General features: G+C 32.3%; 1 protein-coding gene across 4 annotated transcripts in view; it reads right to left on the bottom strand.

Annotated features, from left to right (window-relative positions):
* KaiR1D (Kainate-type ionotropic glutamate receptor subunit 1D) overlaps positions 1 to 15,000 on the bottom strand; it is a 221,952-nt gene that overhangs the window by 128,851 nt on the left and 78,101 nt on the right. For 3 of the 4 annotated variants that reach the window (XM_085661591.1, XM_085661589.1, XM_085661588.1), the window contains exons 2-3: positions 5,937 to 6,208; positions 2,852 to 3,007 (exon numbers count right to left, since the gene is read on the bottom strand). In XM_085661591.1, the coding sequence (XP_085517717.1) occupies positions 2,852 to 3,007; positions 5,937 to 6,009 (229 nt within the window). In that variant the 5' untranslated portion in view covers positions 6,010 to 6,208. The remainder of the gene's footprint in view (positions 1 to 2,851; positions 3,008 to 5,936; positions 6,209 to 15,000) is intronic. The other variant, XM_085661590.1, reaches the window with a different exon arrangement.

The following is a 15,000-nucleotide window of genomic DNA, read 5'->3' on the forward strand; positions in this document are numbered from 1 at the left end:
GTGCTGTCGATGATGCCTATGCGAAAGAGAAAGATAGAAAGACATATATCAACGTGACGTTTTACTGACAGAATATTTAACTCTCAGCGATAAATTGAACGTTAATCACGTATTAAAAATTTAATTGACAACGACGTCGAAGGGTTTGTGAGATAAATCAAAATCGATGATAAATTTAGTGAGAGTAGAATATGAAAAAAAAAGAAAAAAAAAAAAAAAAAAAAGAAAAAAAGTAATGAAAAGAACAGTATAAAAATCGATGCTAGTTTATATTGAAATTTTTCATTCTTCTTTTTTTTTTTTTTTCTCTCTTTCATTTCTTTCATAAGCATAAAATGCGCATATTGCGAACCATATTGAAGGTATTTAAGTTCTCATCTAACTCGGATACATTTTTTCGTTCTTTCTCGTAACGCAATTTGGAAAAACTTTGATTAGGTAAAGAACAATTATTATTTCAATTAGTTTTCATTGAAAATGATAGATATATACGTTCAATAGATTATTATCTAGGACGTTAACTGGGAATTTTCTCCGGATTAACGCTTATACATATACATATATATATATATATAATATATAAATAAATATATATATATATATATATATATATATTATGTACACATAGAACGACAAACAAATATGATATGTAAAATTCTGAAACGATGCCAAACGAAAATCATAAAAGCGTATTACACGCTTCTCCGAGCTCGAAGATATCGAGAGAAAGAGAGAATAAAGAAGTAGGTATACATTAACTCTTTTTCTCTCTCTCTCTCTCTCTCTCTCTTTCTTTTCCAACTCGTAAAAACAAAGCAATAGTACTTGCCGTTTTTTAGACAATAGACTGCTACATACCGATAGGAAAGAAAACACTAGCCGTGAGGACCTTCGCAAATAAGAAAGGCTAGGTAAAATTTAAAAGAAAGGAAGTCTCGAGATGTCTGACCAATACACCTGTTTTACTACTATTGTAAACTCTATATTCGAGTACGTATACATTTCTTGATAGTTTCTTCGGGTTTTACAGCATGGAATAAAGATAAGAAATATATTATTATTTCTATTATTTCTCTTTTTTCTTTTTTCTTTTTTTTTTCTTTTCTTTTTTTTTCTTTTTTTTTTTAGTTTAAGAAGATAAATAAGTAAATAGACAAATATTATTTTTAATAATATAAACAATTTTATATCTTCGTGTTTATTAGTTTTGACGATAGCCGTCGGATAATTTGTAATATACATAGAAAGAGAAAGAGAAAGAGAGACAGAGAGAGAGAAAACTTGATGTTTGACTCTTATAAAATATAAATATTTAAATTGGAAGTGTATTCTTTTTGCTTAATCAATTAATCAGGGGGGTCTGCTACTGTAAGCAAATGCCGAGAATCGCTAAACGCGAGATAGCTCAGCGAAATAGGGACGTTAGAAAGTTTCTTACTGCAGCAACGACGCGACTTGCCATTACGATGAGCATCAGCCAGTCCATGTTCCGTTGATGAAAGCAAAGAAGCGGAATGCACCATGGCAACGACGAATTCCTAACGCAGTTTGTTTTCTAACCTGGCAACGATGGCACAAACTTTCAAAATAGTTGTTAGTTCCGCGCATACTCGGAAATACTTCTGAAAAGGTATGAGTAGTAACATTGAGAGAAATACAGAAAGAGAGAGAGAGAGAGAGAGAGAGAGAAAGAGAAAGAGAAAGAGAGAGAAAGAAATAGGTCGATAAAAAACAATAATTGTTACATCACAGAGATATTTTGACGTTGCAAGAATTCTTATGCAATAACCAAAAATAATGTAGAATAGGAATTCGCTATAATAAGCATCCCTCGAATCGATTTTACAAAGTAAGCATATAATTGATCTATGTAACTCTCAGTATATATTAAGTATACCTATAACGTATTGCACCTACTTCAACTTCGCTTCGGTCTGATTACGAAATTGTTCAGAAAGGATTGTAAAATATCACTTTGTGAGAAAGATATTGTTGTTATCTTTCGTGTTTTCTATCTCTCTCTTTCTCTTTCTTTCTCTCTCTTTTTCTCTCTCTCTCTCTCTTTCTCTTTTATCTTTTTTGACAGAGAGGGAAATTGAACGAGCAATGTCTTTTTTTTTATACCTTCACGTTCTGAAATCCGATGCGTTTCAATAACTCCGTACCGATCGTAATGAATTATAAAAAAAAACGAAATTCGATATTCGAACGGCTTTGATACAAAGCAATGGCTCAAACTTTTTAACTGAAGTCCGAGCTATTGGACGTAATTGCAATTTTTTTGCGAATACCTATTCGAGTTCATATTATACGAGATGAACTTTAGAAGAGACGAAGTAAATGTATTTTTATATATACATATACATATATATATATATATATATATATATATATATATATATATATAACAATAAATTATTAAGGATTAAAATGATTTTCGTATAACCCGGTGATTATGAAAGTTGCTTATAAAAAAAAAAAAAATTAGGAAAATATATTTCTTGTAAATTCGAATCATATCACATACGTAAAAAAAAAAAAAAAAAAAACAAAAAAAAACAAAAGAATTCAATTTCTTTTTCTCTTGCGTTTCTTTTTTTCTTTTTTTTTTTTTCTTCCTTCTCTTCTTCTTTTTTCTGTTTAGAATTTTTAATTCATATTACTTTCATAATTACTATAACACCCTTAATGAGACTTAAAAACGATTTAACGTCTCTCAACGTGAACGTTTAACGCTTAGCATGGTTTTTGTTCGCATACCAGCTGCTTAAGAGAAAAGTTCTTTTCTTCGGGAAGAAAAGTTAAACTTTTAAGTTTTTAAGGATATGCATGCCTCTGTTATTAGACTTACCTCTCTTGGAAGCGTGAAAACTGTCTTGCGGTTTTATCTGTTCAATCTGGGCACTGAGACGAGACTTGGGCAGGATGTCCCTGTTGGCGTTGATTTTTTCTACGGCGTAACGAAAGGCCACTTCCTGTTTGTCGTCGGACGAATGAAACAGCCCACCTGGGAAATCATACATCCATATTAAAGGTTTATACTTTTGACGAGGAATACCGAGTACTATATTCTTCGTCTTATTTCTACTTTCTTTATTTTCTCATAACCAACAACAAGTTATCCATCTGCGAATAAAATTTGTATTCACTTTTTCTCTTATATTTATATTATACGTTACATATATGTTTTGCCATTTTTTCCTCTTGTTCTAATAAAAAAAAAAAAGAAAAAAGAAAAAGAAAAAACAAAAAAGAAAGAAAGGACGAATTATCTATCTTTTTTTTATTTATTAATAATATTTGACTTTACGTAATATCTCGAATTTTGTTTTCTTTTTTTTTTTTTTTCTTTTTTTTTTTTTTCTTTCTTTTTGTTTTCCCCCAAGGTTTATTAACTCTTCAATTATTTTGTACCTTTATATGATATATTAAAATATTAAATGGCAAATTAATAATCGAATGATAATCATAAAATTCGATAAATCGGAATTATATCGAAGTACTGAAACATTAATGAGAAAGAGAACGTTTGTTAAATCTATTGACCTTTCTACTACAGAATCATCGAGAGTTAGCTCGATATGGAAGTCAAGTATTCGCTAAGTGTCCACTAGAACGATGCTATAGGTGACCTAGTTTTTAAAATTTTTACTATTGGACTCAGTAGTTTCTCTCTCTCTCTCTCTCTCTCTCTCTCTCTCTCTCTTTCTTTTCATTTCTCTCTTGGACGTAAAGGATGATCGCTGAGGACTAACGATTGAAAGGAAAGCAAGAAAGTTAGCGAAGTTAAGTGTAAAAATTCCTGACAAAGCGTTTTCTTACTTCCGAGTAAACTTGAAATTATTTCGACGATGACGAGATAAGACAACGTGCTCTTTCAATGTCGGGAAGGGAAGATACGCCTCGACATTAAATTTCGTGGATTCGAGCCGAGCGACGCCATAAATTGATTTTAATCTCGTGTACGTCATAAAGTAACTGTGAGCGAGAGCAGCTGTGCCAGCTCTCGACCCCATACGATTTATAGAATACGCGCGATAGATAGCTACCTACCTGGTCTCTCTATGTCTGTCTCCCCTCCCCCACTTCTCTCTCTCTCTCTCTCTCTCTCTCGCTCTCTCGTTCTATTAATTAATTAATTTCCATCGAGGTAGATAGCAACGAAATTGCAGTAATCAAGCTGACGGTAGAGGACTAACGTTGACGCTCTCGAATCTCGTTAGGTCAGCGACATCATAATTTACTAGAAAGTCTAACGAACGATAAGAAACAACGATCAATGTGATCGGACCAAAGTGATTGATCGTTTTCGAAAACGAACAAGAAATTTCTTTTAATTTTCTAATAATATAATTTTTCTTTTGGTGTCTGAAAATGAAATTAAATATTATATAACGCGGTGAAGCTTATATCATAGTTAGGAAACGTTATGTTATATTTTGTGGTATTAAAGAAATATAAATTTATGGTGTGACTAAGAAAATTAAATCAATAAAGTCAATGAAATGATCTTGATGATTTTTCACGTTAATCCGATGCCGAAGTTAATTCAGTATTTTTTTTTTTTTTTATTACTCTTTTATTATTATTATTATTATTATTATTATTTATTTATTTATTTTTTTTTATTTCTTTATAGTCGAAGAACTTTTCAATTGGATTCATCGTTTTCGAAACATATCAGCAATCACTTTCTTCTATCGAGAGGAACCCTCGAATTAATAAATCTTGAATATTCATTGATTTTTAATGAATTATTTTCTGCCAGTCGAGCGGTCATTCAGGCAGAACGTAACGTGACTTTCACAATGGTCCATTTCGCTTCGATCTCGGCTAACCTCGATTGTTCCTTTATCGTTACAACAAAATAGAAACGATATAAATGAATTTTGCTTCGATAGAACGAACATAGGAAAATAATTGTATGTTCTATTTCGAAAATATATTCATTAAGCATATTTAGGAAATAAATGTTAAATTATGTAAATTTATATTTCAAAGAAAGATCGAACAAATTGTTTCTATAGTACATTGGAAAAAGGAATAAAAAAAAAAAAGAAAAATCAATCGAAATTTGAATCTAATTCGTATATTTTCGATTAACAATAATTTATATCCGAGAGATAAAATTGACAATTTTTTGCTGTTGCATTTAATGCAATTAATTCGTCACGACGATTAACCTTTTTCGAACTTGTATACTTATTTATTCTTTTTTATTCCTTTTTACCTTCTTTCTTTTTTTTCTCTTTACACGCTGTTAAATTATCGAGAAACTCTTACTAGTACTATGGCTTTGTTCGATATACTCCTTCTCTACTTGAGGATGTAACAATGTGTAAAGCAAAGAAGAGAGAGAGAGAGAGATCAGGGCAAAAGAAAATGGAAACGATTACGAGAAAAGTTCGTGAACGATGTATAAAGAAACACTTTTAATCTGACGAGAGTATTAAATCCTTGCCTTTTTCACTTAAAAGATAAAGTTGAAGTACTATTACAAACAGACATACACAAATATATATATATATATATATATATATATATATATATATATATATATACACAGATACATATGAAAGTTAATTTTCTTAAATGAGTATAAATTATCTGATTCTTTTAGTCATAAATTTTATAAATAATCTAATGGGTGTTAGTTAATAGCCTTAGAAATGTTTCTTCATAATTTTAGAATTTAGAAAATTAATGATCAAGCTTGATGAAAATAATGGATCTTTTTTTCTATTCTCTTTTTTTTCTTCTTTTTTTTTTTTTTTTTTTTTTTTTTTTTAAGAAAATTTATAAGAAGATAATCAGTGATGAATAAATTCACGTTTCATAATTTGACCGGGAGAACTTTTAGGACTATCGATAAGGTATACAAAGAATGGAAGCATCCTTTTTCCTTAAAGCTCGAGGGAATTTAGAAAGATACTTACCTATCCTAATGATATCAGGAAGAGCCGCGGCATGGGCGGCGAGGAGCGCCAGTAGGAGCCACCTCGCAGCCATTTCCGGTTCCGGTTCGCCCCACCGTCTCTCTTCTCTCTTCCACCCTTGTAACAACTGCTACCACCCTCTTCTATCTTTACTCTTCTCCTTTTCTTCCTCCACCTCCTCTTCCTCCTCTTTCTTTTTCTCTTCCTTCAACGACTATCCTTCTCGTCTTCTTCTCCAGCTTCTCGTGACTCGCTCGAAGAAATTCACGCCGCTGGAAAACAAGATGGGGGTGGCGAGTTCATTAAAATGCACGCCGCAAAACTTCACATCCGCTCTGAATATCTCTTCTCTTTTTTCTCTCTTTTTTTCTCTCTATCTTTTACGTTTCAGCCAAGAATCGTCTCATCTGATGGCGCCACAACAAGACATCTTGATCGACGTCTCTCTTTCTTGTCTCGTGATTTAGAAAAAGAGATAGACAGATAGATAGATAGATAGAGAAGATAGATAGAGAGAGAGAGAGAGAGAGAGAGAGAGAGAGAGAAATGAAAAGTTCGGAAAAAAGAAATAAACAACGAAGATCGACGTAAATGAACGAGTAAAATGCCAATGGTTTTTTTCATCGTTATCATTGAAAAGATATTGTAATGTAATTGCATCATTCATTAAACGAATTTGTTCTTTTACACGTTAAGTCTGTCGAACGAGATTTTCATACCGTATACATTAATATTTAATTAACTATGTAATTTGCATTAATATTAGCCTTCCTTCGATCTTGATGGAAGCTTTTAAATTGCTCCTCGATCAAATGATTCTTTTTTTTGTAATTAAAAACTCATTTAAAAACTTTTCGATATTATACTAGATATAGATATTTTTATTTAATTTTTCATTAATATATTCTTCGTGATTTATAATCGAAATATTGTTAAAATTATTAGGAAAAAGAAAAAAGAATAATGACTATTTTATGCTATTCTATGTTATGTCCTTTTTCTACAAGAAAATTCTTTATAACTTTCATCGTACGTTTTTTACTTATAGAACGAATACTTTCACTTTTCGGAACTTTACTCGAGGGGAAAGTACAAAACAATTTTTGGTTTGAAGGTTAAGGCAAGTGCAAGCACGATCTCCTGATAATGAGTCGTTGGAATGAAAGCTTTCAGGCGATCATTAGGAGGGTAACGTTGAAGTAATTGTGAGCTCGAGCACCGCTCGTTTAACCCTTCGACGCTCTTGTTCTCTCCTTTCTTCGTACTAACCCTGATCATGAATAGGTGTTTGTATATGTGTGTATTTTATGCTCTATGTATAGTACAATACAAGTTCTACCCGACTTTCGTGTAGCGTCACTTGACACTTTAATTACGCTATTATCGATAACCAGACTTGTTATATAATAAAAATACAAAAAGAAGAAAATATGATAGATACTTAAGTCATCACATTGATTTTATTTCATTTTTAAGATATTAATATGATTTAAATGATATTCGCTTTAAATATTATTTTAAACAATGTGATTATAAACAATAATAATAAAAAAAAAAAAAAAAAAAGAAATAATGAATTAAAAGTCTTTGTAGAATATTTATATGAAAAAGGAAATATAACTGAGTCTGATCTTTTTATGATTTTTCATTTCTCTTTTAACGTATGTAAACCTGCAACACGTTGCCACAATAACCCGACGTATACAATACGTTGCTTCATGTGCAACGGAAAGATAGGTAGAAAGAAGGAATGAAGAAATTACAGTAGAAAAAGCCGAGGGCGGTTTTGGGATGGAAAACGTGTGTAGATATAAAAAAAAAAAAAAAAAAAAAAAAAAGAAAAAGGAAAAAAAAAGTAAGACATGCGGTAAATAATGTCTGAAATATATGATAGGGTGAGTTTAGACTTTATTTCGTTGTACTGCGTGTACTCTGAATAATGCATGAAATTGTTATTTCGACATTTTATTTATTTATTTATTTATTTATTTATTTTGTTTTCGTTAAGCTAAAAGTAAATATTTCGTTAAAAGTAATCTACGATATTACGTTTGATTTGCTTTCTTGTAATGATTAATTTTTCTTGAATGTTTCATGGATCGTCAACTCGATTATTTCTTTCAGATGAATGAAAGAATCTATTTCTTTTTTTTTTTCTTTCTTTTTTTTTCTTTTTTTTGTTGAATATTATCCACGACTTCGAAATGAAAATAAAAAAAAAAAAAAAAAAAAAAAAATTAAGATTTAAATTGAACGATCACAATACTTATGCATATCTGTTGTGTATACAAGAGTACATGTGTACGTACATACATCGAATATATATATAACTTTTTAATGTGCTCTTTCTTCGTTATAGATATACATATGTATAAAGAGTACATTTTGAAAAATGAAGTACCTCTCAAGCTCTGAATAGATACGTAGTAAATCGAATCAATTGATTAACGGACTCATAAGTGTAACGTATTCGTAAGAAACATTGATTAATTTCTTACTTTCCATTTAAATCTATGTGTTCGATCGTTCTAAATCAATGGAAAGAGGTGAAGAATATAAATCTTGAATGAAAATAGTCGATAACGAGTTCAATTTCTTTCAAATGTACGAATTTTCCTTTATTCCATTTTTCCTTACTACTCAATATTTTCATGCATGAACATCGTTATAGGATTCATCCTTTTCGTGTCTCCTTTTCATCGCTATCATTTTCGTGTGTGACCAACGTGAAAAGCGAAGTATATATATATATATACACATACACACGCACACACACACGTACATACACTTCGTTCTTCTCTTCCCTTTATCGTTGATATAAACACACATACATATCAGTGAATTTCCGATGTATCGAGAAGCTTCCGTAGCACGAAGATATATATCTATGTACGTGCATATATACATCACGTGTTACATTTCGCCAATACTATGATCCTAATGCTTTAGCTAGTGATAATATCGACTTGGCATCCACTTCCTCCTCACATACAATCTCCATTAGGATCTTCACGGAGATACGAGGTGATCTTCTAACATGCGTATGTGTGCATTCAATACATTAAGCAATCCATCGTTATCATCTTAAGGACATATATATATATATATATATATATATATATATATATATAATCATTGTTGTAAGTGTTTGTTAATTTATTAATAATTATTATGTGTTATCAAATAAATTCATTTTTACTATCGCGAGAATAGTATGCCTCTATAACAATAATCTAGACACTAACTAAACTTTTATTAACGCGAAAGAATAAGGATATAAAATTATATATAACGTTGATGTTATAAAAATAAGGATTTAACATTTTGGAGAGCTTAATGAAATAGGGGTGGGGAGAGGGAAAGGAAATAAAAATAGATGGTAGGATGGAGATGCAAACAGAGGAAAAAGACAGAGATAAAATGAGAAAGACGAGATCAGGAAGAGAAAGAGAGAGAGAGAGAGAGAGAAAGAGAGAGAGAGAGAGAGAGAGAGAGAGAAAGAGAGAGAGAGAGAGAGAGAGAGAGAGAAAGAAATGAAAGAAGATGAGGAAAAGGAAATGGTTAGCTTTGGTGTGTATCTATCTGTGTGTATGTATGTGTGTGTGTGTGTGTGTATGAAAGAGAAAGAGAGAGAGAGAAAGAGAGAGAGAGAGAGAGAGAGAGAGAGAGAGAAGAGGAAAACGGCGCCGCTACGGTATGCGAACTGAATTTTAATGAATCTCTTTTCTCGCCGCTAAGCTTGGCGATTCTCCGCATCTCCCTTTCTTACTTCTCTCATTCCACCTTTCCCTTCGACCCCTTCAACCCCTACTAACTTTATTTTACTATGGCTCCATATCCAAGTAAGGTGCGAGTGCGTGAAATTCTTCCGAAAAGACGAATCGTTCCTCTCGATTCTTTTTTTCTCTTTTTATCTCTCTCTCTCTCTCTCTCTCTTTCATTTCTCTCACGATTTGCATATCATGACCCTGTTTCAGAACACCCACAGATATCTAACGAATCCTTTCTCGAGCCGATCTCTTCTCCGAGAATAAATAATATGATTAGATTCTTCAATTTACATAGATACCTGCTTTTTTTCTGCAGATGTTTTACGAGAATGCAGAGAAAATCGGATGTAGAAAGAATGAGAGAGAGAGAGAGAGAGAGAGAGAGAGAAAGAGAGAGGAGAGAGGGAGAGAGAGAGATAGAGAGAGAGAGAGAGAAAGAATTTCAATTCCCCTTGGCAATGTTAGATTAGAAAAAGGCAGATTAAGAAAATATGCTTTTCTTCGTTTTCTTTTTTTATTTTTCTTTCATTTCTCCAAATCATAATAGATTGAATAAGTAAAGAGAAAATATTCAGTTCGTTAAAAAGTATTTTTAACTCGTAATAACGGTAGAAAATGATAACAAATTAAAGGTAAGTTAGTAAAATATGAGGAGGAATGGATTGGACAGAGAAAGAGAGAGAGAACAAAAAGAGAGAAAAAGGGAACAAAGAGAGAAAAATGAACAGGGAAGAAACGAATAAAAAAATCAGGATGGTGTCTTCTAACTATAACAAAAAGAAAATGAAATTCTCCGGAAAATGTGATTTCCTTTAGAAAAGGGGAGAGTAGCTCTCGATAATTCAGATTGCACCGATTCCATTCTGTTCCCTCTCACGGAACACGTATTCATTCCCCCGGATATTCTTCTCTCTCTCTCTCTCTCTCTCTCTCTCTCTTGAAAAAAAAGAAAAAAAAAAAGGAAAAAAAAAAAAAGAAAAGGGGGAAAATTTTTTCAGCTACGAACGATATACTCTCCTTAGTATAACAACTCTGTTTTCATGCCCTTTCTCCTCTTTTTCTCCTTCTGTTCCTCCACCTCTTCCTCCTTCTCCTCCTTTTGCTGCTGTTCCTCCTTCTACTTCTACTTCTACTCTTACTTTTATTCCTTCGATGTTCTCCCTTCGTGTTTCTCATGAAAAGAGACACGATTCTCTCTTATTTCCGTTTATAAGAGTAAAAAGGGATGGATGAAGGGAAAGGCTAGACTCTGGAAAGGAAAGAGTAAGCCTCTTCACTTTCCTACTCGTAAAGCATGCGTAAGTACTCGCTTTTAAAGGTGGCATTCATGTGAGTCCAAAAGTATATGTGTGTGTGTGTGTGTGTGTGTATGTATGTATATTGTATATACATATACTCGAATAACAGCATTCGTAACATTTTCCACTCCGCTCTTTGCCCTTTTCTTTTCTCGAACCCTCGTTTACGTCTCTACGTTACGTTTTCGCAACTCAATGACTTCTTCGTTTTCTTTTTCTTTTTCTTTTTACATCTCTCCGCCTTTTCCTTATTCCTACGAAACGACGAAACGAACACGTTTTTCAAAAACGTAGTCCAAGAAACAACGTCCAATATTTTTCAAAGAACCAATCGACCCAAACTGTAAACCTACAAAATTGTACATTTGAGAGGAGGTACTATACGTACCTTTACCGCGACATGACTTTTTCCCCCCTGAATTTATTCGAACAATCGAAAGATTTCCCTGTTTCTCTCTTCCTTTTTCTCTCTTTTCTCTCTCTCTCTCTCTCTCTCTCTCTCTCTCTCTCTCTCTCTCTCTCTCTCTCTGTAGTGCCAACTGAAGTCAAACGAAAGGAATAAAAATTTTCTCAAGAAGAATAGAAAACAGAAGTGATACTTTTTCTTTTTTTTTTCTTCTCTTTCTTTTTTTTTCTTTTTTTTTTTTCTTTTTTCATTATTATATGTTAAGATTCAAATTTATTAATAATTTCTATCGTCAATGTGTTAAAAGTTTAATTTACATCAATGGGGCAAGTATCGGTACCTTTTTTTTTTTTTTTTCTTTTTTTTTTGATTAATCAATTTGATTTGAAATAATGTAATATATTCCAGAGATTGATGAACTAATAATAATTTTTTTCTCATCAACAAGTAATCAAACTTTTCAATTAATTACGCCGAAAATATTACAAAATTTTTATCAGTAACAATGAGCAAATACTATTGTTCCTTTTTATTATTTTTTTTTTTTTTTTTTTTTTTTTTTTTTTTTTTTTTTTTTTTTTTTAATCAATTACCAACTCAATCAATTGTTTTAAATCAATTTATAAATTTACGGAAAAAAAAAAAATTAAACCATAACTGTTGAGATCATTCTTTGACGAAGACTGACAAGTCGTAATTTTTTTTCTTTCTTCTTTTTTTTGTTTATTTTTTTTTTTTTCTTTTTTTGCTTCTTTTCTTTTTTAGTTTTGTTTTTATTAACCTGACGATGAAATTTGAAATAAAAATTGATCGATAAAATAAACCGAGAATATTGAGAGATACTTTTTGAAGGCAGAGAGAACGACAAGTTCTATTTTCTTTCTATCAACCAGACGATGTCGTTCAAAGTTAAGTAAAAGACGACGCAAAGGGTCCCTGACAGCGAATCGGAGATTTCGCAAGGGAGCTAGATCGTAATGGCATCGCGAAAAACGTTCGATGGCTTGGCTATCTGTGATGGTTACACATGTGTGTACAAAGCTGTTCGTATTTTTCGATGCCATCTACTTCACCTTTTCTGTCCTTTCCTTCCCTTTCTCTTTCTCTCTCTCTCTGTCCTTCTCTCTCTCTCTCTTTTTTTTTCTCTTTCTCCCTTTCCTTTTTGAGTTGCATTTTCTCTTTCGTGTTCCGTCTCTAGAGCAAACTTGTAGCAGTCGACGACATGGCTGCGATAATCCCTCCTATAGTCATTCAGCAACGAGCTGCGACGACGGAAGGCGCCTTAGGGAAATAGGGTGGACTTGATATATATATATATATATATATATATATATATGTATGTATAACGAATGAAAGGAAGTGGACAGGATCGAGAAGAGAGCACTGCATATATACAATCATCGCCCATTGTTAATATCTGGCTCTTCGAATTCTATTTTCACGCCATCTAATCACCTTCCATTATATCTTAACTATCGTATTATACTTGGATAATACTATACGATTAATTATATTTCTTCGTGAAAGATCTTAAATGATAGAAAATATAAAATATACGCGATGATTTGGAATATGCACGTTTAACATTAGAATTTCAATGACGCTTGTTTATTTTATAGATTTGTCAAAATTTGTATGTTAATTTCTTATAGAAATTAATACATCAATGATAGAGAATTTTGAAAAGAATCTTAGAATTGGATTAAAACTTGATGATATCTTTTAGAACATTACGTTGAACTTATCTTAATAAGCGAAAATAATGAAGCTCGAACGCAAGATTATTCTTATAAAAAGATCGTTAATTTTCACGTCGTTAATTATACATATATATATATATATATATATATATATATATAAAAGAAAAGAAACGTAGTTGGTTTTATGGGAAAGTTTAAGAACCGAAAGATATTTTATTCGAGGGTGACACAAAAAAAGTAAACGCGCAGTGAAGATGAGCGAACATAATGAACGTAAGCGTATTAAGGTCGAGCGAATTAAAAGACGAGTCTCAGACCTTAAGACTAACGACGAACGGTAAGAAGAGCGTTCTATTATACGTGAGCGATTCGCGGTCGCATTAACTAAGACAAGCAAAGAATGAATATAACGTGGACGGAGCAGCTGGATCGAGTACCGGTGAATCAGCGATTTGCTTTCTGTAAGTCAGCACGGACAGGTCAATTCGAAGTGATGATAAGTGAGACTCGCGTTAATAGACTCGGCCGAATTTACGTCATCGAAAATTCGATTTGATTCGATTCGATTCGATTCGATACGATACGATTCGATCAGATTCGAAGGGATAGGTTGCAGTGGGCAAGCTGCACTTTGAAAAATTTCCATTATTTGCATTGCCGGTGAAAGGAAGATGGAACATCGAGTAGGGAAGCTTTTTCAACGCGATAAAATCGAGGGGAAGAAAAATTTGCATTGATTATCGAACGAGGCCAGACTAAAAGCACGTCGTTTCTCGATAGAGAATGATCACGAGAGTATCAGCTGTATAAAGAAAGAAAGAGTAGAGAACGTTACTCGAAAGTCCTTCTTTTAAGTTTCATTCTCACAATGAGGAGAGATCGTTAGGTAGAGTCTCTCATTCTCTGATATCCAATAATGATAACGATGGATTCTTTGTAATCACACGGAATTGTATGACTCGTGTTCGGTGTTCCAGAAATTTATTACCCGACTAGAGATATCCATCTTGTGTAAAGTATCCATCTTGTGTAAAGCTCAAAGGGATACGAGAAAATCTCAGAGTCAAATAAATTTACCAAGGCTTTCTTTTAATTCGCTCTTGTTGAAAAAAAGATAAAGAAAGAGAGAGAGGGCGGGGGGGGGGGAGAGAAAGATAAAATGATACTATCGAACATTGAGAGATTCCAATTTTCTAGACTGATAGGCGACATTGGATGTAATCAGTTGAGGTTGCCATTAGTAAGAATATCAGAGCTTTCGATCGGCTGATACACGTTCCGGAAACAATTACGTGGATCAACAAGCTCGTATCCCATACTCCTCCTATTGCACGTAGAGATTTCAGTTTGCGCGTCAGCGGCAAACGGTTTAGGGATTTGCAGGATTCGCTGGCGTGCATTTGCTTAATCCTTACCTGTCACCAACCGAATGCTCGACTTTAATACTCTGTGTTTTGTTAAGAACGAAATGCTCGATATATAGATTTTACTTTTGGATATTTTAAATAAAAAAGATCTGTAATTTATCTATTATTTAAAAATAATATTTCTGTTAGATATTACCAATGGAATTTATCTCCTTATATATTACTTTTTTAATTCGTATTTTTTCGTTTCCCTTTTTTTTCTTTTTTCTTTTCTTTTTTCTTTTTTTCTTTTTTTTTTCCATCATTTACGAATAATACAGGCATTAGGAAATAATTGAGCATGAAATAATAATATGTATTATCTTCAATCATTTCGAAACGTCATTTTCGTTAATCAAACATTCGTGATACGTTAATGATCGTATTTAACGATTGCGCTATCAAATTTTCAATGAATATACGGTTACAAATATGATACATTTCACAACGAACTTACGCAATATATTCCGAAAATTTCATTGGA

This window comes from Vespa mandarinia, chromosome 15, assembly GCF_050613455.1.
Source record: "Vespa mandarinia isolate Hongniang chromosome 15, ASM5061345v1, whole genome shotgun sequence".
Lineage (NCBI taxonomy): Eukaryota > Metazoa > Arthropoda > Insecta > Hymenoptera > Vespidae > Vespa > Vespa mandarinia.